The 24,823-nt window shown below is 42.9% G+C and overlaps 1 protein-coding gene across 1 annotated transcript; it reads left to right on the top strand.

Moving 5' to 3' along the window:
- Positions 1-1,138: 1,138 nt before the first annotated feature.
- Bst1 (bone marrow stromal cell antigen 1) lies at positions 1,139-24,455 on the top strand. The gene is made up of 9 exons (XM_026403116.2): positions 1,139-1,336; positions 2,437-2,563; positions 4,295-4,430; positions 4,962-5,044; positions 8,348-8,424; positions 8,886-8,978; positions 12,048-12,134; positions 15,158-15,217; positions 22,996-24,455. Exons 1-9 carry the CDS (start codon positions 1,170-1,172, stop codon positions 23,099-23,101), a joined length of 936 nt encoding a protein of 311 aa, XP_026258901.2. The 5' UTR covers positions 1,139-1,169; the 3' UTR covers positions 23,102-24,455.
- Positions 24,456-24,823: the final 368 nt, after the last annotated feature.

Genomic DNA, 24,823 nt, shown 5'->3' with positions numbered 1-24,823 from the left:
AGAACGCTGGACAGCTCTAGGAATATTTCCAAGAAACCCAAAAGGGGGGGGGGGGAGAGAGAGAGAGAGAGAGAGAGAGAGAGAGAGAGAGAGAAATATTACACACATTCCCTGAAATCTTGACTAAGGTTCATGAGCACATTGAGAGATGTGCATGTCTTGCAGAGAGCTGGACCATATAATCTTAACTGTACATGGAATACCAAGCCAGGGAGGAGGAGGGAGAGACAGTTATCACCTCTGGGGTAAACCGAAGTTTTACAACAAAGTAGAGTGGTATAAGCTCAGCCATGGATAACATTCACAAGGTCATGAATGATTTAAAGTGGTACTATCTCCCTACTGGCAGGATAAAGGGTAAAAGAGAATGCTTGAAGGGTGGGGTTAATGCCAACACCTCCTTCTCCATATCCATACTAGGAAGTCAAACCTGAAACAGCATGTAAGCATGCTATTTAGACATGTGGAAGTCAATACCAGGAAAAAATATAGAAGGAATTGAAAATGCTTAGCTTGGAAAGTGGACTTTGACTTGAGGAAGGGCTAGATAGGAGAATGTGGAGTTTGGTTCAGAAAAATAGATTCAGAGTCCATAGCCATCATTACCATAAGAGGTGTGGACTTGGCCCCCCACGTGGAGCCCTCTGAATCCTGGCTTTCTTGCGCCTGTCAGTAAGGAGACTGTGCCCTTTGTTTTTCCAGAGTTTACTCATCTGTAAAATAAGGATAATCATAAACCTAGCTAAGGAGATTTGAAAAGTAAATGTATTCATTTACTTGTGGAGTGCTTGACACATAGTAACATCTCAATAAACATGAGCTTTTGTGGCTATTAGTTCCTAAAAACAGGCAAAACCCATCACTGGCCCTTGGGAAAAAGGACGCCAAAGTTGTTACACAGTTTGGAGCCTGAAAAGTCTTTCTTCTGATGACTGAAATCCTCTCTCCTGTTCTCCATTTTCGCTGCTTCTTTGGGGGTTCAATATCTGGCCCTGTGCAGGTGAGACCCAAGCTCAGCCTTGGTCCTGAAGAGGAAAGCGCAGAGCCAGCGAGGATGCGCGGTGTCGGTCCTTCTGTTCTAGGTGTAAACTCAGAGGAGCCGCCTTCGCGGTCGGAGGAAGTGGGAGGAACCCAGAAGGCACCAAGCTGCAGGAATTCCAGTCTCCTCGATGGCGGCCCGGGGGTGCGCTCCGTCGTGGCTGCCGCTGCTCCAGCTGCTGCTGGCTGCGGGCGTGGGGGGCGCGCAGTGGAGCGGGAAGGGCACGAGCCAACGCCTGCAGAGTATCTTCCTGGGCCGCTGCGCCGAGTACTGCTCGCTGGTGAGCCCTGAGCTGCGGTGAGCACGGCAGGGGGAGTGGGAAAGAGGGTGAAGGGCGTCGAGTTGGCAAACAGCGTCTCCCAGGGGTCTGGCTGGGGCTTTAGCGGGCCTTGCGGAGATACAAGTGAGGGAGAAGGGTAAGGGTTATAAAGGGCCGGGGCCAGTGTGGAGGGTGGGGGTCTGGAGGTGAGGGAGCAAGGGTGGGGGCTGCTGTGAGGGATGCACTATTGTGGGGGTGTCCGCCCAGGGTGATGGCTGGGTAAAGGCCAGTTTGGAGTGTTAGGGACCAATGCGGCCGGTGGGAACATGAGGGTAAGAGAACATTATTAATCTTGCTGCAAACAGCAAATATATGTTTTTATCATAGTAATTGTTATCTTTTCTTTGTAAAACTTAAGTATTACTTTTGTGACAAATAATGATGTTAAAGGCAAATAATATCATTTAACTCTTGACAAAAATAAAGAGAAACATAAAGAACACACACACACACACACACACACACACACACACAGAGAACAGTTCTATAAAATGGGCTCCCTGTGCTGACCCCTACATGCTCTTTTTTTTCAAGAAGCAATTTACCTGCAGTCCTGCCTGGCCTCAGTGCACAAGATATGTCACATTACTGAGCAAACTATCTTTTTCCTGCAGGAGAAATGGAGGCCCGAGGTAATGTTGATAGGAGGAACCCAAGTCACTCTGAAGGAGGAGACTTGTGACCAGTTCTTGAAACTCTGGGAGCTAAGGATAGTTCCTCCTAACCTAAAATCTGTAAGAATGTACGGTTAAGAACTGGTCAGCATGGGCCAAGGTGGCCTAGAGTTGCCATGACAGTGAGGACTTTCCCCCTTGTCTTATGAGCCTGGGGCAAGGCTATATTCCTGAGTTCAGAGAGCCACCACAGCGGCTGATTTTAAATCCATTGTTTGAGCCAGGACGGTGTGCTTTATTTTTTGTAGCTCTGGTTCTGTTGTTTTAATATGTGACCAAATGGCCTGTAAAATCTTGGGAGAAAGGCAAATCCTTTGCAGCATATCATGGTGTGTGTGTGTGTGTGTGTGTGTGTGTGTGTATATATATATATATATTTTTTTTTTACTTGTATTTTTGCACAGGGACAAGAACTGCACAGCCATCTGGGAAGCCTTTAAAGTGGTGCTGGACAAGGACCCTTGTTCTGTGCTCCCCTCGGACTATGACCTTTTCATTAACCTCTCCAGGCACTCCATTCCCAGAGACAAGGTAACCACCTCTGTCTCAGATAAATCCTCACTCTTTCTCTGTGGAGACAGACAGTGGTCAGGTACGGGATCAGATGGCCCTAGCATCCTGTGGTATTATGGAAAAATCAAGCAGCAAACTCTCAGCCCATGCGCTGAGCTGACTGGTGGCAAGGCAGCTTCATCCTAGTCAGGAGCAGAAGGAACTTTCCGAAGTCAACAAGTCAGTGCTGACCTCAGGAAGTTGCCACACCCTTCACACTGGGCCTCCTCATCTGCCCAGCTCTGAATAACCTCCATCCTAACTGGCCCAGGGGCCTGAACCTTGAGTAATTCAGCATCCTTCCAGGAGACCCATCTCTCCTAATATGTCTCAATATTGTATTTATTCAGTACCAGCTTCTTTAAGAAAACTACCTGTCTATATTTTGTCTGCAGGCTAAGGTCTAATAAAATGAAAATAAATGAGAAAGTCCACATAAAATGCCTGCTTAGCACAGTACCTCAAATATGAAGAAAATTGTATACCATTTTTATTTCTCTGACATAAACACACACACACACATATATATATATATATATATATATATATATATGAAATAAACACACACACACACAAACACACACACACATATAAATGTTTGTTTGGTACTGGGGACTGAACCTGGGGTGCTTAACCACTGAGCCATATCCCCAGCCCTCTTTTTTTTCTTTTTAAATTCTGAAAGAGTATTGTTAAGCTTCTTAGGACCTCCTCAAGTTGCTGAGGCTGGCTTTGAACTTGTGATCTTCCTCCCTCAGCCTCCCAAGTCACTGGGATTATAGGTGGGCACCACGCCTCTTGACATAATCATTCTTAACTTGATTTTTTCATTGTGTATGATTTGAAAAGACAGGTAAAGGGAACTATGAAGTTCAAAGAGCTAATAGACTGAAAACATGATTTTACATTTTTGTTGTATTTTGAATGTTGCTGCCTCCTTATCAGTAAAAAGGGGAAGCATGATTTTTGTTTTCCTGTTTCAGATTTGGTGGGCTCACTGATGAACCTGGAAATGATTTCTTGGGCTCCTTCTGTGTGCCAGACTTTATGCTAATGATTGAGGGTGCAGCATCGATAATCAACCTTCACCTGGGAGTCCTTTCAGTCTGGATATAGTGTGATTGGACTACTGAATGTCAGATGAGCCAACGAGTGGGGGATATTGTCACTTATATTGTGTTGCATGAAAACACTATCGATAGTAGGAACGGTAGGGTGTACTATAAGACTACTGTGTTTTGAGGCACTTCTTTAGACTATGAAGTGCGTTCTGTGATAGCACACCATCCTGATCACAGCTGGGGAAGATGAGAAAGGACTCATGATCCCCATCTTCTAGATGCAGAAACTGAGACAGGGCGTTTACACATGACGACACATCTAGTCAAGACCTTGGTCATGATCACACATTTAGTGCATGACAGAAGCAGCATCCCATCCAGGTCTCTTGATCTTTTTTAATGTGTTTTGCTACATGTATGTACATTTTGTACATGGGAGAATATTTCATTATCTTTTGCAGGATAACCTTGGAATAAAGGGAGTGGGAAGGATAGCACTCTTCAAATAAATAAAAAGAGACTCAAGGAAAACGTAGTCATCTGCAGCAAGTTAGATTTGAAAGAGAAATGTGTTTCCTGCTTGTCTCGATGACATTGTGCCTGAGTCATCTGTTTTGATTATTTTTGGTGTTTGTTTGTTTTTCTTCAGTCCCTGTTCTGGGAAAATAACCACCTCCTTGTTACTAGCTACTCAGAGAATACCCGTCGCTTTACGTCCCTGAGTAATGTTCTATATGGCCGGGTTGCAGATTTCTTGAGTTGGTGTCGACAGAAACACGGGTCTGGTAAGACTGCTGTGCACATGACAAGAGAAGCAGGAGCTCCTGCTTACTGTGCATTTGCCACCCACATCGAATGCTTTCATATGCCTTCATCCCATTTATCTCACCAATCCTCTGAGGCAGGTGGTGACAATAATAATTAATACTAATAATAATAGAAAACACTCTTTTTTGTTTTTACTAGGTATGAGTCTAAGCACTTTACACATATCAATTAATTTAATCTCTGCAGTAGTCCCATGAGATCCCTGTTTTGACATGAGAGAACTGAAGCACAGCATGATTGAGAAATATGCTTCAGGGCGGCAGGCTAACAAGCTGCTGTCACTCAGTCTGACTGACAGCTTGTGCGCCCAACCCAGCTCCATGCTGCCTTATCTTCATTGCTAGAACACAAAACTGAAGCTTGGGCTGGTAAATGACTTGTGCACCGGGTGCAGAATGTGGGCTAAATGTGGGGCTGGCAAATATTTTAAACAAATTCTTCCCTGATATGATCTTTGAAATGAAATGTGTTTTTTGCTTTTCTCTTAGGACTGGATTACCAGTCCTGTCCTACATCAGAAGATTGTGAGAACAACCCTGTGGATTCCTTTTGGAAAAGGGCATCCATTCAGGTAAATCTGGGATGGATGACTCAGGACTTGAGCAAGTATGGGACCTGTGAACACAGAACAGAGGGGCTCAGAGACGGGGACCGCAGGTCATTACTAACTTTTATAAGCCTCAATTGCCACTTGACAGCATCCTGATTCATTCTGCTCCATAAAGTTGAGAGGGTTTTAGGAGATAAATATTTAATGCAGTATCTGATCAGAGAAAGCATTAAGTAAATGTTAACTGTAAGTGAGGATATTACATAGCCATTATTATTTCTATTATATCACGGTTGCTATGAGTGTTTCAAATCAATTTCTCTTTTATTGTCATGTCAGATGGGGAGGATAACCCCTCTTTTATGGAAGATCTTGGTACAAGGACTAGATGGAGTGGTTAGAAATGTTCACCAACTAATATTAATGAGAGAGGAGATGATAAGAGCCTGCAGATAAATTGGAGATGAAGAAATAGGCCCCCAGCTAAGCTAGCTGTGTTGGTCAGAGAATATCGTCACCAGGGTTAATGATAGCTTTCAGTAGCTATAAAATGCCAATGATTATAGTTCATATTCTTTGTCACCAGGCTTAGAATAAAGGTTAGAAATAAAGAGGGTTAAGTCCTTAGCTCAGTGCCTGGCAAAGAGCTGCCAACTATCAAATGGAAGTTATACTGATCAGGAGGCAGGCAGAAATCAGGCTCCTTCCACCCACCCACCCCCGCCTCCCTTTCAGGGGTATCATATCTCTTTGGGTCCTATCTTCTATTCTGGATCTCCAGATGTCCACTGGGTCCATTGCTATTCAGGGTGAAGGGCTTTTGGCCAAGTCCTCCACCACAACGGCAGTCAGGAACTAAGCAAAGACTCCCTCCATCAAAGGACACTGTGGACCCTGTGCTCTCCAGCCTGCTCCAGTGAGAAAACACTGTTTCTTCCCCCTTCCCAGGGGTTCTATCTTGAGTGCTAACTCCAGTCAGCTGGCAGGGCCTGCCAGAGCCCCAAAGTTGAGGATTGGGAGGCTATAAATGTGTCTACACCTGAAAGAGGGGGTCACCACAGCGATTCAGGGAAGATGTCAGCATTACACGTAAAGGAATCGTATTCTACCTGAGTGGTCTGCCAGACTTCAGAGTGTGTGCTGCAGACCACCTTCTCCCACTCCCCCAGTTCTGTCATGGGAAACCAGAAACAGTGCTCACCATTTTTGAGCCCTTAGAATTTGCTGGGTAGTTGAAACATGAGGAGATGTTGTCTAAAAAAGTGATGAGGAGAGGACTTGAACCTGAGCCAATAAATACTCAATAAATATTAAGTCATTGATATTATCACTCTTATTTTTGCAATGCTAAGGATTCAAACCTATAGCCTTGTACATGCTAGGTAAACTCTCTATTATTGAGCTACATCCCCAGCCCAAACATTAAGTTATTATTTTAAAATCTTTCATCTTTACAACAATCTCATGAGGTAGATATTTTTACAGATGGGTAAAATGAGGTGCATAGAGTTGGAGAAATTTTGCCAGAGTGCCAGAGGTGATGCACAGGATTAGAAACCAGGCAGTCCAGCAGCAAAGACCAAAATTTCAACCACCATATTATATGGCCTCACTGTATCTGTATGTATTTTAAAATTAACTCTTTATTGTCAATATAATAGCTGCTTATGACAGAGAATGACAAATTACAGAAAATGTAAATGAGAAGTGTTCCTGCTCCTATTACCTAGAGGCAACCTCCACAACACAGTGGTCATCAAACCTTGACATTTGAGGACTTAATTTTGCCTGTTAGCACCACTTGAAAGCAACCCAAGACATGTGTGGCATGGAGTGTCCTGTTGTCATGGGATAGCTGGTATGGGGGTCATTTCCCTTAGAGCATAAACCCAGGCTTGTTTATCTCAGTGACACATAATTCATCCTCACTTGTGTTTATTCTAGCACAAACATTTTGGGGAAATTATATGCTCCCAGGGTTTTCTGAACTGGAGATTGGGAGTTTTCTGTGGACCTGTTTCTCCCTTCGGAGTTACTAGACTTCTGATTATTTATTTTAAATGTGGCGAAGCTCATGCCCTGTTTACCTAATCTTGCATTTTTCTTTGGATATAAACCCTTTCTCTGCTATTGCAAATGCATTGTAGACGTTTGCTAAGGGCTGGTTAGTATTTTAGATATGAGTATCATGGTTTACATACTATTCTTTTGTGGTTGGGTGTTTTAAATTGGCTCCTCATATTTTATGATTACAAACCATGCTGCACTGCACATCTTTGTGCCTAGTGCTTCTGGTGGTCCTTTGTGTTGTTTGCCAAATATTTCTGGCTTGTTTTCCGCACCTGTGGTTTGCACTCCCCTGCTTCTTGGGATTATTTACCCGTGATTTATATTGGCCAATGAGATGTGAATGACTGTGACCTGTATGATGTTGGGAGAAGCCTTTAGAATGGGTGGTGGTGCTCACTTGTGATCCCAAAGACAGGGGATGTTTTGGGGGCTGAGACAGGAGGATCACAAGTTTGAGGCCATCCAGGGCAATTAAGAACCTGGCTCAAATAAATAAAATAAAATAAAAAGAGCTGGGATAGGGCTGGGATGTAGCTCAGTGGCAAAGCGTCTGCCTTGCATGTGCAAAGCCCTGGGTTCAACCCCCAGTTCCAAAAAAGACCAAAAAAAAAAAAAAAAAAAAAAAAAGAACCCCACCAAAAAAAAATAAGATTAAAAAAAAATAAAGAGGTGGGATATACTTCAGTGCTTTCCTAACATAAAGTAGGCTCTGGGTTCAATCCCTAGAATCCCCCCACCGACAGACACCAGGAAAAAAAAAAAAAAAGAAAAAAAAATGTGGTCTATGGTTTGCCATCTTCCTTTCTTCCCTCTGGCCAGTCAGAGATTTTGCAGATATGGAGACTTCCTCAGCCAAGCTTCCAGAGAACACAATAAGCAAAACTCCTTGGGCCTGTGATAAACTTGTGGAATGAACATAAAATAAGTCTTCTGTGGCTTTAGCCAGCGGGACCTTAATGCTGTCTGTTATGGCAACACAAGCCAGTGTATTCCAGCTGGTACTGACACTGTGTATTTCATATCATTTTTGTGTATTTTGTATCATCTTCTTATAGTAGAGCTCCAGTCAGGGAGTTACTGAATCTATGACTTTTTTACATTTGAAAGCAATTTGCTTCCCCAAATAAACCAGTGATCAAATTTGTCCTTGTTGATGATTGTCAATTTTTTTTAAAGAAAGGTTATTTCATAGCAAAAAAAAAAAAAAAATGACATGTCTTACTTTGCTCAAAATCATGTTGTTTTTTCTTGCAGTATTCGAGAGACAGTTCTGGGGTGATCTATGTCATGCTGAATGGTTCTGAGCCCACAGGAGCCTATCCTGTCAAAGGGTAAGAACTACAGCACCAACAAGTACAGCACAGAATGCCAAAATGTTAGCTGTTTGGAGGTAAAGAGAATGGTCCTAGTCTCCAGTCTAGTGCATGCTCCTGCAAATTCAGGTAAAGCAAACAGTTGAATGGCCTGGTGATAGAATCTTGTCTATATAGTTAAGCTATTAATAGCTGATGAATGCATGAATAAGTAACCTAAAAATAAAAGCTGAAAAATAAAGCTACTTAAATGTTAATGTATAGATCAACTAACAACTGAAAGAGAAAAATATGTTATTGCCTTAGGACTTTAAGAAATGTCCTCCAGGGCTGGGAATGAAGCTCAATAGTAGGGCCGTGGCCTAGCACAAGCAAGGTCCTGGGATCCATCCCCAGCAGTGCAAAAGGAAAGGAGGAAGAAGGAAGAAGGAGGGAGGGAGAGAAGGAGGAAGGAAAGAAATGTTTTCTTTGTCTCTCAGTTTTTTTGCAGATTTTGAAATTCCATACTTACAGAAGGATAAGATCACACGAATCGAGATCTGGGTCATGCATGAGATTGGGGGAACCAATGTGTAAGTCATGGTGCTACTGATGGTGGCAGCTGTGCAGACATGCTTGTCTTGGATGTGATATGATCAGGTCCATTTACTTTTTCAGTTTGGAGAAATGCCAGTCTTCTCTGTTTCTAGCATGGTCAATACAGAAAGACAGAGGCTTGACTCCTTGGAATGCCACTAGCCAGTCCTGAGTCCCCAGAGAAATCCTCTTTTATCCAGTAGACTTATGGTGTTCCTTTCTGAATGATTTGGGCAGCTTTGGATAGCCGAATTCCTTATGCATTTGTGAGAGTCAAAGCCAATTTCTCCTTCTGGTCATTTAAGCCCCAAAGCCTTTACTGGTTTTCAGCACCAAACCAGGGACTCTGAAGACTTTTTTCTCAGGGAGAAAACAACTCCACAATTGAATCCCAAATAACTGGGAAGGGAAGTTTTACGGTGCATATTGTTTTGGGAATCTACTTGAGTTTATATACAGATGCAAGCTTGAACTCGTATTTCTCACCAATGAAGGGCACTCCTGGCACAAAATAATATAAAACAGTTAAACCCATTAGGTTTAGACACTTGCCTGTGAAGCTACAGCCCATTTAAAGCTAAGCAGCCATGATGGAGCTTCAGAAGCAAGCTGGGACCTGGTTCTTCAGAGCTTTGATGGTACCTGGAGGAGAGTGTTGCCAGACTCAGGAGTAGGTGTGCCACTGGATATGTGCTCCAAGAGAATCTCAGTAAATACCTGTTTTCATCCCATCTAAGACTCACCATAAATTGGGTGTTAATTTTTTCCCTATCTCTTGGGCAACAGATTGCAATAAATTTGAGACTACTTATGACATAAATTATGCTATATGTCTCTTAGGAAGTATATTACAATAAATTTGCTAACTACATATTACTTAAGTTTTACCAAGATCTGCATTTCCCTCCCAAAAGACAAATTCCACTCATTGTTTCCTGAAAAACATTATTGTTTTCCTTGTTTTCATAAGAAGTTGCTTCTTGTCTAGAAATTATGCTTGCTTCTGGTTTTAGTGTCTCCGTTAAGAGGAAGCTTGTCCTTTGAATTTACCTTTAGAGAGATTAGGAAACTGCAGTTCAGTGTCATGTCAGCTCATCATTTCTATTTCAGGAGATGTTCCAGAAAGGTCAGGATATATGGTTGGACATTTGAGTCACCAGGTAGAGTTGTAGGTCACGAGCTAAGAAAGGGAGTCTTGGACTGTTTAGATTTTAAGGAAAACACATGAAGACTATAGTTAATAAAATTGTATTGTATTAGGTATTTTTGTTAAATAAATAGATTTTAACTATTTTTTGTCACAAAACAGTAACTATTTGAAATGTTAGATATACTAATCTGTTTCAGTATGGTGATAATTCCTCTCTCTCTCTCTCTCTCTCTCTCTCTCTCTCTCTCTCTCTATATATATATATATATATATATATATATATATAAATGTCACATTGTAATCCTCAAATATACACAATAAAATTTATTTTAAAACAAACAAGCAAAAACCCATATAGGCAAAGACCTACAAACGACATGATTAATACCTGATTGCATTTGACACGGCTTTGGCAGTCTTTATTCAAAGGAACTGTAGAATGACCCTTGACTCTTCTTTGTGTCCAGGCACTCTGAAGCCTCCATGTCACTGCTTACTGAAAAATCCTGATAGCAAGCCTCACCCAGAGAAGGGCATTGTCCTGACTTTGACAAAGTTCTGGAGGCCCTTTGCCCTCTTCATTCCGCAGTGGCTGGAATTCCACACGGTGGCAACTTGTGCAGGAAGTTGCAACAGGAGGTTGCTCATTTCCTCCCTGCACTCTGCCTCTCTACTGATGTCATGGTGGGAGGCTGTTTAATCTCCCGTTCCTCACAACCCAGGCAGGGCTCTGCCTGCAATACGAACACCAGGCCTAAAAACCACATGGCAGGGTCCTGTCTGCCACTGAGGCCTTTATAAACCACCCCTGCTTCATTGTGACCATCAGGAGGGAAGAATCCCCACTGGTGAGAGAGTGGAAAAGCACTCCTGCTGCACTCTGCTGGGTGTGACCTGCCAGTGCCCGTGGGGAGCTGTAAAACAGATGCAAACCCTTGCTGCCAGAAAACCTAATTTTACACATTTACACTGAGGAAAAAATTAGGAAGAATGTATATGAAAAGGAAGTTTCAACAAGGTTTATTGTAGCATAAAAGGCATAAAAGGAATCAGTGTAGGTCTTCCAAAGAGGGAACTCAGTGTATGAGTTATAGTCTGTAAGGGAGGCCATGCAATGGTTAAACACATTGGTACATGTCTGTATAAGGCACACACACACACACACACACACACAGACATGAGCTAAAGCAGAACACAAAACATCATGGACAGCAGAGTGTCCTTGCTATGTTTGAAAAACCTTGTGGAAATAAATGTATCTTAGAAGTCCATAACTATGATCCAAGACCCTAAGTGGAGGCTTGAAACTGCAAATTGTACCAAATCCTATATGTACTGTTTTTTTCTGTACAAGCATACCTATGATAAGGTGTAATTTTTAAATTTGTCACAATAAGAGATTAACAACAGTAACTAATAATAGAATGACAAAAATATACTAAAATAATATAAATGTGTCTCACTGTGCTTTACTCATGTCTACAAGATGAGATAAAAGGGAGTGAATGACAAGGCATTTGCCACTCCGTGTGGCTGTAACTTTTGCAGTATGAGGTGTGACAGCAAAACTAGCATCTATTTCTTTTCCCTTTTTTCACAATTTCATGGGTGGAAAGGAGGGTCACTCCTACATAGTTCTGAGCACTATCCACGTAGGATTTTTTTTCTTTGCTTATTACATTGAGAACTTTCACCTTTTCCCTTGAAGGAAGCGCTTCCCAGCTTCTCTCTGGTGTATTCAAAGACCCAGTGCTGGGTCTTCACAGCATCTTCTGCCGGGTGCTCTCCCATATTCCCTCTGAGAGAAAAATATCTGAGAGCACACAGTCAAAAGAAATTTTATTTACCTTAGTAACCACTTCTTCTTCCTCCTCCTATATTTATTTATTTTAAAATACATGTTCTTATGTTTTAGGGAATCCTGTGGAGAAGGCAGTGTGAAAATCCTGGAGGAGAGACTGCAGGCCATGGGCTTCCGGTCCAGCTGCATTGACGACTACCTGTAGGTGGTCCTGTGTGTGAGACGTGCACTCTCAAAGGGGGGGGGTGGTCTGTGGAAAGGGTTCCAGGCATCACCTCCAAAGGCCACCGGATTGTCTTCTGGGTTGCTTCTGGATGCAGGGGTGGGGAGCACCTTCTGGCCAAGGTTTTGTCTGAGTCCTTCCCGCTTCTCAGAGTCCATTTGGATGATGGTTAAAGAATATACAGAGAAGAACTTTATCCTTTGCCCATATCCGGTTTCCTTCTCACCTTGTTTACTGTGTGGTGAGGAACTGAAAAAGGATTGTGTGTTTGGGTCCCTGGGGGTTCTTGTCCACAATTGGTGCTAAGGCCCGAGTTGGTTAGAGATATTTACAGACAGATACTTCACCAGAGAGCAGTGGAGAAAAATAGCAGCTTCTATTTGTTGAGTGATTATGGACCAGACTCTTTATGTCATACTCAGGTGTCCCTTCCCGCTTCTTGGACATGGAGAGAAGCTCAGCTGAAGCCCTGGGGTGGTTGTAAGCCCCGCTCTCCTGGACTCAGATCCCCATCTCCATTGCTCTCCGCCTCAGCCTCTAAGGGAGCAGACATGCTGGCTCTTTGGGTCTGGCGTCCAACATTGTTAGGGCTGGGTGGCTTTCTTGAACATTTATTAGTGTTTCCGTGTGGAAACTGTCATTGACTAGGGCTCCGAGGGGGTCCCCCGGAAGAGAGACCAGGACCCCAAGTTCTTTTTTTCTTTCTTTTTTTTTTTTTGTGGTACCCGGAATTGAACCCAGGGGCACTTAACCACTGAACCAATCCTCAGCCCTTTTTATTCTGAGACAGGGTACTGTTAAGTTGCTTAGGGACATGCTAAGTTGCTGAGGCTGTCTTTGAACTTGTGATCCTCCTCCATCAGCCTCCTGAGTTGCTGGGGTTAAGGTATGTGCCACTGCACCTGGTCCCGGCAGGTTCTTGATGTACAGGGCAGAAAGAATTTCAGGATGCATCAGAAAGAGGCACAAACAGAGATTTACTCAGGAAATCAAGGAGTGCACACTTAAAGGGACAGAGCAAGGGCTAACTTGAGAGTGAGTGGTGCTTTTGGGATCTCAGGCTCTTCTTCTAAAGGATATTTTGTAAATGGCAAATGTGAGAAACATGTGGGGGTGACATTAGCTTGATGGACTGGATTCTTTGCATCACAGAGCACGGGGCAGGCCATGGTGGTCTGGTTCTTTTTAGGATCTCTAGGTTAACATTATTTAGCTCATAGATAATACATGAAATGTCCCCATATCATGAATTTAATAATAAGTTTACTAATAATCTCTCTAAGCTTCATTTAATTAGTCTAAAAAAGTGCATTGTGGAAGCTGTCAAGGTACATAAGCACTAAGTAACTGGGCTCACAATGCTCTAGGATTTATGGGCCTTTCAAAAATTCAGAAGAAATTTGCCTGCAGAGCACGGGTGAGGATGTTTGAAGCCTTTGAGTTTAAAGTTACAGTTTCTTTTCCCTTCCTTGATGGTCTCCTTTCTAGCTTTCCTTATTTCTTCCATCCTACCTCAAAATGACATCAGAAGTCTTCTTGTCTACTACCCACGATCATCCTGCCACCTCTGCTTTCCCCAGAGCTCCACAGTCTGCATATTGCTTCCTGCAGAGCAAAGCTCCTGGAAGTGAGGGCCACTGGTTCCCCTTAAAGCTGTTCTGTTTCCTGCATCATTTCTTCTATATTAGCATTAGTATTGCTAATGTTTCCAGGAAACTCCAAGGTCGGGTGCCATTTTATCACCCCCTTTTAAAAAACAAAATAAAGCAAATACCCTTTTCTGGAAATATAACCTACATACAGGAAAAAGCACAAACATCGTACAACCAGCACTGTGAACAAGAAGTAGGACCTAACCAGCATCCATCCAAAGTCCGCCCCCGCCTCCATTTTGGCTACTACCCTCTGCTTCCATAGATCTGTTTCCCACATTTGTAAATGCCACTCGTTAGTTTTGTCTGTCTTTAAACTTTTGTAAATATTCTCTTTTGATAGATGAAATAAGTGGCCCAATGTCAACACTTAGGGACAGAACTGTGTATGGCCTGGAAGTGGATTCTTTCCCTCCTGCTACCATGCTCTTCTTTCTGAATCAAACCCCTAGATTTTAATCCAAATGCGTTGACATGCTCTTGTGATCCCAGCACATGGGAGGCTGAGTCAGGATGATTGCTTGGGCCCATTAGCTGGAGACCAGCTGGACCATACAGTGAGACCCTGTCTCAAAACAAAACAACAACAACAACAAATAAATAATTGCATAGAGTAGACTTTAATGAAAAGTAGGTAAATCCGAGGAAGGATTGCTTAGCTTAACATGCCCTTGAGTGACAACATAGCTTTCCTGTTCTTCTGAATCCTCTTCAGTCATTCTGTCCCCGAGATCCCATCTTGGCTTCCCTCTGATCTGATGCCCTGTGCACTGGCACCTGCTCCTGTCTCCAGGGCTGCTTTCTGTTCCCTCCTGCTCTGGAACTTCACATCTTCTCCCTCCACTATGCAGAGCAAATGAGCTTTCTCCATGGAAAGCCAAACACCAGTTCTTACCCATTATTTGAAATCAATCTTCTTCCCAAAGCACTGAGCAAGAGTTTTTTCCAAACACTAAGTACTGGGCTCTAAGTACATGCATATAGACAGGGTTACAAGCTCAGGCTCTGGAGTCAGCCAGCAAGGTTCAAGTTCAGCTCTCTGATTCACTGCTGTGAGAACTTGGGCAAATCATTGTCATCAGCTTTCTCTAGTGTAAATTGGAGATGAAAATTGTCCCAACTCCATTTGCTTGTTATAGGATTAAGTGACACTATATAAAACACACAATCAATTTTCTTGATACATTGTAAGTGCTCAGTAAATGCTAGCTAATGTTTCAAAAAGGAATAGTTTGTATTTTTTTGAGGGCAAAGACTTTGTTATCTCCAGGTCTTCTCAGGCGTATCATAAATGTTTGAAGAATGGAAGTAATAAAGATAATTCCTTAAATCTTATTTTCTTTCTGTAGACCAGTGAAGCTCTTAAAGTGCGTGGACCACAGTACTCACTCTGATTGTGCCTTAAATTCGTGAGTAGAAGACTAAACTCAAATTGCCTTTCTTTCTCAAATAACCTCTCCTTAGTATTATAGAATGTGGGTGAATTGCAGCATGGTCTTAACCCACCCTAATCTGTGTGGCTGCAGGGTGAGGTCTATTCTTCTGCACCACATCTCACCTACTCTGTCTCTCTGGGCTGCCAGGCGGGTGCAGGTTTGATAGACATCTGCCAACCTGAGCCAAACTCCTCCCAGGAACTTCAAGCAGAGATGGCTCTATGTCATCCTCTGCTGTAGCAGCACTTGCTTCTGCAGAAATTCTATTAGTGAGGAGGAGGGGAACCTTTTAACATTTATTTCTTAATCTTAATGTAACATTTTATTAAATTGAGACAAAATTCAAAATTATGAAAGGGTTGAGAAAGTCTCTTGGTTGCCCTATCCCAAGGTGCAGAAGAATAAACCTCCCTGCTTCTAGAGTCTTGTGTGTCCTTTTAGAGTATCATGTGCTCATAACAACACACACACACACACACACACACACACAGTTCTTTTATACCAGTCATAATAAATTATAATATGCATAAGATTCTGGACCTTTTTTTCACTTGACAGTATATCCAGGAGCTATTTCCACATTTTTTTTTTTTTTTTTTTGGTACTGCGGATTGAACTCAGGGGCATTCAACCACTGAGCCACATCCCCAGCCCTATTTTGTATTTTATTTAGAGACAGGGTCTCACTGAGTTGCTTAGCGCCTCCTAGTTGCTGAGGCCGACTTTGAACTTGCAATTCTCCTTTCTTAGCCTCCCAAACTGTTGGGGTTATAGGCGTGCGACACCACACCAGGCATGTTTCCACATGTTTTTCAAAAGAAATTTTATTTTATATATTTGAGACTTGCCACATGAGGTTATGGGAAATATATAGATAGAAAAATGGTAACTGCAGTGAAGCTGATGAATGTGCCTGTCATCTCACCTAGTTACTTTTTTGTGACAAGAGCAACTGAAATCTGCCTAACAAAAATCCCTGATATGAAGCAGTTTTAATACTCACCAATGTCCTTTCCCGACACCTGCCGTCGCACCGGCTGTTTCATTCTTTCTTTCTTCGTGTTGGCTCACTGCAGTCTTTTCTTGTTCCATTCAGTAACAAATATTTAATGCTTCCTGTGTGTCATGGTGCAAAGCCGCGTTGTCCCTAGAGACACTAAAGTACACTTAGGGAGAAGATGATGAACAGCACATAAATAAATTAAGTCAGTCTAAGTGCTAGTGCTGCTCAGGATATGAACGTGCTCAGAAATGGAGGCACTACTTCCACAGTGAGGATCAGGGAAGAACCTTTCAGAGAGAGGGAAGAGCAGAAACCAACACCCTCAGGCTAAGGACCAGGCCACACAAGAGAGAACTCAGGGGATGGAGTCTTGTGAATGACACGCCCAGGCCCTGGGTTCAAGCAGCTCGTATCTGAGGAAGCTGTGGGGGACAGTAGGTTTTCAGCATTGTTTATACTAGTCCAAATATGGAAAAAACCTGAATGTCCACTGATAGATAAAGAAAATATTCATATATAATGTATATTTTTCCATTGTGTACATGTATATAAAAGTATGTGTGTATATTTATATTATATAAATTCAATGGAACATTATCCAGCCTTGAAAAAGGAGATTGTGGGGTTGAGGATGTAGTTCAGTTGGCAAAGGATTCTCTCTCATGATGAGGTCCTGGGTTCAATCCCCAGTGCCACATGTGCACACCCACACATGGAGATGTCGCCATTTGCCGTAGCACGGAGGAACATTATGCCAAGTGAAATAAGCCAGATGCAGAAAGAAAACTATCCCATGATCTCATCTATATGTGCAATATAATTTGAAAAGAAGGAATGGAGATGGAGCTGAGTTGAACCAGCACACATGAGCCTTGGGTTCAATCCCAGGTACCTTAAAACAAAGCAAAACAAAAAAACCTCAGATACACAGAGGAGATTTCCACATTTTTGATAAAGCTGCCTCAATCTTTTCACAGTTCCTCATTAGTGTTACCGAGCACAAGTGTGATTTTTTAACCTCGTTGCCCATGGGTGGACATTTAGATTGTTCTCAGTTGTTTCCCCTGGTCGACTGTGAATAAGAGGAAGTGCTGTTGGCCCATCGTCCCACAAGTGCTCAAGGCACAGGCCTGCGCTACGTTAGCAGACGCAGATGTCAGCTTACTCATTGGCTTCTTTCTGATTTGATCTTATTTTTATTCATTTGACTTTGTTTTTTGTACAAAAAGCAGTCATGCCGTACGCGTTGTCCTGCTGGAGATTTCATTACTTAACAGTGCCAGGGCGTCCTCCTTTCAGTGGGTTCAGACCCATCTTTCAGTGGCTGCAGAATATTCTGCAGGATGGCCCTGCTTCCAGTCATTTAATCCTTCCCCATCCATAGGCTGGCTTAGTTGTAGGTCACTGTCGCAGTTGTTTTGTTATTATAAATAGTGCTGAGAAGTCATCTTTGTTCATAGGCTGGTGTGGAAGTATTTGTGGAGGGCAATGATATGGTTTGGATAGGAGGTGTCCCCCAAAAAACTTATGTGTGACATGAAACAATGCCAGAGTGTTCAGAGGTGACGTGATTAGATTGTGAGAACTCTACCCTAATCAGTCCATCCTAGTTTGAATGGACTGACTGGGGGGTAGCTGACTGTAGGCAGGTGGTTGTGGGTGGCTGGAGGAGTTGGGTCACTGGGGCCTGCCCTGGAAGCAGGCATCTGCCCTGTAGCCCCTTCCTCCCTCCTGCTCTCTGCTTCCTGACCCCGCTATGAGCTGGCCCAAGCTGCTTTGGGCCCTTCTGCCTTGAAGTGCTGCCTCACCTCGGGCCCAGAGCAGAGGAGCTGGCCATCTGTGGACTGAGACCTCTGAAACCGTGAATGCCAAATAAGCTTTTCCTCCTTTAAGTTGTTCTTGTCATGTGCTTAGGTCACAGTGACAAGAACGCTGACTAAAACAGACAGATTATACCAGCGTTGGAGCTGGTGGCTCAATGGATGTGTGTGCAGCATTTTACATTTTGACCTTTGGGGCCAAGTTTTGCTGTCCCAGAGAGGCTGCACACTTTGACTGACAGTATGTGGTGTGGCCTTCTGTCCCACTCTCTCACCAGCCCTGGCTGTCGTCTCTGTCTGCATCCCAATCTGTACCTATGGCTATGTGTAATTCTAGGCAGTGTGGTGGGTAAAATATGGGGCTTTATTGTTGTTGCTTGGTTCTGGTACCCAAAGTCTCTTCCCCTCCCTTCCTGTCTGGTAACATCACTCCTGTCCTTGAGGACCAACTCCAAAAGCTCCCTCCCTTGCAAGGCTTTCCTGATTCTCCCCAGGGCTCTGCACACAGTGCAATTATAGTGCTTCCCTCTTCCCAGCTGGGACACCCTGCCCAGAACAGCACCGAACATAGGGCAGAAGGAGGCTGGAGTCACTATCAATCCTGCAGTTACCGAGAAAGAAGCAAACATCTGTCTTCTTCAAGTGACTCCAACTGGGGTCATTTGACAAAACCCAAACCATCCATTTCCTCTTTGTGTGTCTTATAAAAGCCGCACATAGCAAGTGCTCCATAAAAACCTGGAGGACTCATCTTTCCACCTGCAAGGGCTGGACAACAGCTGTGGGCCAGGCATTGATCCGTGTGCACCATGTGGAATATCTTGCTCATACATGCAGTCCATTAGGGAGAAGGAAAGAGAGTGTACATTCATCATCCCCACATCTCTCTTCTTCCCTCCTTTGTTTAGTAACAAAATCCTTGAGTCTTGGCTGGTCTCATGGCCACCAAGGCTAATGAGTGTACATCCAGCCTCCTTCCAGCTGTGGCTGAGAGTAATGTGCAACCTCTGCCCAAGTCTCTTGAAGTCTCTTAGTCTCTCTCTCGCATTCCCTTCTCGTCTCCCACTGGCTGGCATGTGGTCCCAGGAGATCTGGGCGTGAGCCATCTTCAACTAGGGAGGGAAGAACCTACAACAGGAGAACGGGGTGTTTCTGTACCATGGAGTCCTGTATCAGCCCTGCTCAGATGCTGACAGAGAAATAAGCTGTGCTGTTGGGTGTTTGACAAGTGCCAAGCCTGTATCTGAACCAATGTGCTCATTAACTTCTAGCTCAGAGAAGTTGATGGAAGGCTCTCTCAAGTCCACCCAGCTAGTAAGGGCACAGCCAGGGTCTGAAGGAGCCTGTGAGGGTATGAGAATTCACCTTGGCAGATGTTGTGCTCTTTGGACTGAAGCTGGGACAGCAGGCCCATCCCCTCTGGCAGGTGTGCTAGTGCCTGACCTCTCAGGGTTCCGTGAGGGACTTCAGTCCTCTCCCCCTGGGAATTTGCATGCGGGATTTTGAGTTATAAGTCATGGGAGGGAAGACTAGTTTATACACGGGGGCCTTCCCTGTTCTCACCTGGCTCTCCAGGTTCTTCCTATGTTTTCTCAAACACATCACTCACTGTCTCTCACGGGGAATTTCCATTTCAAGCTAGTTTTGAGCCACTTCCCTAACGACCTCATGAACCGTCCTGCCCACAAAGCCGTGAAGAAATCACCCTCCTGGCAGAGTAAGAGCTCTGCAGCTGGAGTCAGAGACCCAAACTTGGCCCTTTTCTTATCTTTGAAGTGTCCAGGAGCCTAACCTGATCTCAGTATTTAAGTTGATAGCCTCTATTGTACTTCTCTGGTTCCTCAAGATCCCACATAGAATCTATCTATGTTTCTCATATTTTTTTTTAATCATCTTTCAACTGACTGATTTATGGAGTCGTATTTCCTGTCTCCCGCTATTATTAGCTTGGAGAGGGTGGGAACTTGAACCTGTTTTGTTCACTGACGGATGAATCTGGAGAATGAAGAACAGAGCTTACAACCTGGCAGACACTTAGGAATGAGTGAGTGACTAACTGAATAAGTGAACCTCTGTGTCTGGTAGAGGCCCGGATTGGAGGTGAACAATATTCAAGGGTGCTGAGCAGTCCAAAGAGATGACAAATGTCCAAGGGCCTCAGAGAGTGTCTGTGGCAGCAGATACAGATTTTGTGTGCAAGAAAAAGAAACCATCTCTGCCTAGTTCAGTGGAAAACAGGGGAATAAGGTTATTTCAAGGATTTAAGGGGATGGGCTTTCTAAAGGCCCTGGCACCTCGGGAAGGGTCGCATTGTTTCTTAGGGCTGTACAGTTTTGCTCCAGTCTCCGTAACCCCGTGCACATGTACAGATACAGGTCACGTGAAAATCCTTGAAATACCTGTTGCACCTATATCACTGCTCCTGGAACAGGCAAAGGGCACCACCCGTAGGGCCCCTGCTGCAGGAAGCTCAGTGAAGGAGGAAGCTCTTCTCAGAATTCCTAAGCACTTTGGAATAGACAGGCTTCCCCGGAGCTCCCCTTTCATGCCAACGAGACTCCTGGAAGGTGGGCAGCGTGAGCCCCATCCGTGATGCTAAGGTTCAGGGAGATGAAGGGATCACAGTCACTCAGGACCAGCTAGACCCAAGTGACACCAGGGTCGCTGTGCTTGAAGTCCCCTTCTCTCTACCACACCACACTGCTGCAAGCCTCCGGGTGCACACACGGCAGGCAGGGGAGGGGATGGAGTTCTTGACCTGTTCTTTCGCCTCTGTTTGGGCATTTCTTTCAGTGTTTGTTGGCAGATCTCTTTCTAACAGTTCTGCCCATTTTCTTCAAATGTGAAGAATGAAACCCTCTTTCGCTCTTTGCCAAGTTTTCTCCACTTTGGTTGCCTTAGCAGGAATCTTGCAAATTTCTTTTTTTGGAACATTTTAGCCATTGTAGATAGTTTATGAAACAGGAACCACAAGTAGCAAATGGACAAGATTACTTAATCACTCTAATAATAATGTAACAAAAAAATAACAAGGTATAATTTCTATCTCAACTTCTTTGACATATCTTAAGAAAAAATAGCAAAAAACTTCTCAAAAACATGTTATTTAATGCCTGAGAGCACCACAAATTACTGGAGTGCTCTGGGAAAACAATTTGACAATGTGTGACCAAAATTATGGAAATCCTCATGATCTCTGACCTATGTCAGACTTTTGGGTTGTTTTAGGTACCCTCTTCTAAAGAAAGGAGTGGATGAGTCAAGATGCAAGTAAAAATGTGGTAAGTTTAGGGACAAATTGTCTTTGGTATTTATTTGCAAAACTTTAGAGAATTTGACATAAAAGAAGAGCTGTTGGATTAGCCATGTGATCTTGATATATGTGTGACTACTAAGTCATTGATCTTAGACTTGAAATTTGTAGTTAAAAGTTATGAGACAGTTTTATTAATTTTTAAACCATTATTGGACTATTTAGAAGAAGTAAGATTAACTTTTCTACATTTATTAGGCTTACTAGAATCAAATATTTGAGAAGACTTTGCTTTTACAAAACATTTAAAATACTTAAAAAGAAAATGTGATATTTAAAAACTTAACTGTAAAATATTTTAATATAAAATAACTTGAGTTAAAAATATCCAAGGTAATTAACAAAATGTGAAGTGCCCTTAAAACCTGTCAGAGCTCAGTAGGTTTTTAAATAGAATGATACTATTCAAAAATTAAATAGAAGAGTATATGAGAAAACCAGCCTTTGAGATTTATAAATTTCATAGCAAGAATTAAGCTTCAAAACCAAAGTAACTACAAATAGCTCTACCCCCATGTACAGCCTCACATCAACAAGAATAGCTTGTTAAACTAAAATTTGACAAACTCACGCACAGAACATGAACACAGACATATAAAGCAAAGGGAAACAAAACTATTTTTTCTACTTGTGGATAATAACCATAGAAGAGGTCTGAAAAGGCGAATCCATGCTGCTATTAGTAGTTAACTTTCTAACTCTGGTCACCCTTGGGAAGAGAGTGGGAATTGGAAAAAATTGACAGGAGCCTTTCATTATTACTGTGTTTAGTAATACTGCTCTAGTAAGTACTGTATTAGTATTTTATTTTCTAAAAAATAAAAATAAATGTATCCTTCTACTGATTATTAATTATTCGAAAGCAAAGATTACCAAGTACGGACATGAACTGAATCGGAAGTTCAGAAGTGCAATTAGAGAAACTGTCCAGCAGGAGGAGCCCTTCACAACGTTGAGGGTGATATTTCCTCAGTAAAAAGAAGGTCAGGAATTTCCGCCCCCTTCAAGACTGGGTCTCTCTGAGTTAGGAATTTTAGAGGATCCAGCCACTAGTCCAGAGTCATAAAACACATTTCAGAATGAACATTATGTGTTTTATAATTTAAGCAATTACCTTTTGACTGGTTTAAAATAATTCAGGAATTTGTTTTAAAACAACCTAGAGGTCAGACTCTTATTTGTTATGAACAGGGTCTATATTTTGACCGGTCCCTCTCAATGCCTATATGTCAGGATGGATTTTTCTTCATCGGTTAAACTCTGGTGATGTAATGTCTATTAGTAAAGAACTTTGCAAATAGTGGGGTACATCCACACCACGTGGATTCACACACAAGGGAAAATGAATTGAGTTCATGTGCACAGTATGGAAGGGTGTCCACCCTATGGCATTAGGGTGTGTGTGTGTGTGTGTGTGTTTCACATTCCTGGAAGGACAACCCAAATTATCAAGGGCAATTTTCTCTGTAGAGTGGGAATAAAACGACTAAAGAAACTTTTACTTTCCATTTCGTAACTTTCTGTTCTGTCTAAAATTTTCTACAGAACTCATGAGTATTTTTGAAAGCAGATGCCAAAACACAAAGACTGACTTTATTTCTTTTTCAATTTTCAGGGCAGCAGCATCCACTCAAAGAGAAGTCTCATCTCTTGATACAGAGCAAAGTGCCAGCTTTATCATTCCTCTCTTGGTGGCTTTAGCCTCAGGTTTTCAAATGTAACTGGAGACCCGACTGTGCTGTCCCAAGAGCCCCAGGCCCCGCACTGCCCTTCTGTAGTTTCTGTCCCTGTTCTGCCTATGCTGAGCAATGAAGTGTCTGGACACTTCAGTCTAGGAAAGTCTACCAGCCTGAGATGGCATTTCAAGGACACTTATGCTTAGTATTCCAGAAGCAATAATTAATCAAATCCTATTTAGCAGGCTAAATCCGCTACATTGGAATTAGAGCAAGTTATCATTTTGTTATTTTTATAATGGAATAAAACATTGAGACCTGAGCTGTTGTATAATAATATAGAATTAACATATTTAGAAAATTCCAATAGAATTGTATTTTATATTTTATGTGTTCCTATACTTCCAGCAGTGCATGTGTGTTGACAGCTTGAGACGTATGTATACTATGTAAACGTGCACATCTATGTCTGATTTGCAAAGATTCATGTATGAAGATGTTTATTTAATGATTACTTATGTTAAAATAACAACCCCAAAGGTCCAGTAATGTTTACATTTTTATTCAGCTGCTTAGGTCTGCTTATAGAAAATATCATGTGCCTATGGGAGGGAATATCATTGAACAAGTAAAAGTGTGTTCACCAGCCCAACTGCCCTTGCCCCGGTGAACGCATAGATTAACTGCTGTACATCTCCGCTGTGGGATTGTGCTCAGCAACAAAGAGAAACAAGCTGCTGATGTGTGCAATGATGTGGATGAAACTCAAAGGATCATGCTAAGGGAAAGAAGCCAGACCCACAGGCTACATGCTGAATGAGTCTATTTGTATATATTCCAGAATGGGCAAAGCTCTAGGAAGGGAGAGCGGATCCGTGTTGCCAGGGGTTGGGGCAGGAGGTGGCTCAGGGCTAGGGAGGGACTGACTAAAGGGGGCAGTGCGAAGCGAACACCCAGCTGTTGTGTCTCGACTGCGGTGGTTTGTTACATGAATCTTTGTATTTCTCAAAACTTTTAGAGCTGCATATCAAAAAAGAGTCCATCTCACTATACGTAGATGAAGAATGTCTCCAGAGGACATTTAATCACATGGGGAAATGTGAACAGTGAGGGCAAGAGTAGGATGTGAGACTTTATCATATGACCCATTTATCTAAAATATAATACAACTTTAACAAATTATGTCATGAGTATGTCTGTATGAGCTACACATACTGTGAATGAGTGGAAGGAAAAGAAAGAAATCAAAAGGCCGAGGAGAGAGAAGACGTCTCTCTGATAGTGGTCATATATAAGTGACTCTATTTTTACTTTTGGCTTTTTTGCATTTTCCAATGAAAATTCATTACCTGTATAGTCAGAAAGAGAAACATACACACAAATACCCCAAGTATGTGTAGAAATTTGACCCAACGAATTTTCAGAGGAGACAAACAGCCCGACGCTTGCCACAGGTGTCTGCTCCCTGTCTGAAACAGATGGGTGTCACACATGTCCTCTCCCTGATTCTGATGCGCTGGGGGCAGCAGGGGACAGGGGCATTTGTTGCCCTCCTGGAGGGCCCTCTGGGCCCCTGTGGAGAATGGGAGAGCTGCCCAGGAAGCTGGCCATGGTAGTGCCTCTCCCAACCCTGCGGGTCAGAGTGTGGACCTGCCCTCCCAACCCCACCCTCCTCCTTCCGCTTAGACCCTCCAGCAGGGCCACTCCTGCACTTTTGTAGATGCTTGAGCAAACATTCATCATAAAACTGGGATGCTGTATGGTCCG

The sequence above is a fragment of the Urocitellus parryii genome, chromosome 10 (assembly GCF_045843805.1).
Source record: "Urocitellus parryii isolate mUroPar1 chromosome 10, mUroPar1.hap1, whole genome shotgun sequence".
Lineage (NCBI taxonomy): Eukaryota > Metazoa > Chordata > Mammalia > Rodentia > Sciuridae > Urocitellus > Urocitellus parryii.
Note: the sequence above shows the minus strand (reverse complement) of the source record. Positions and strands in the feature narration are given on the sequence as shown.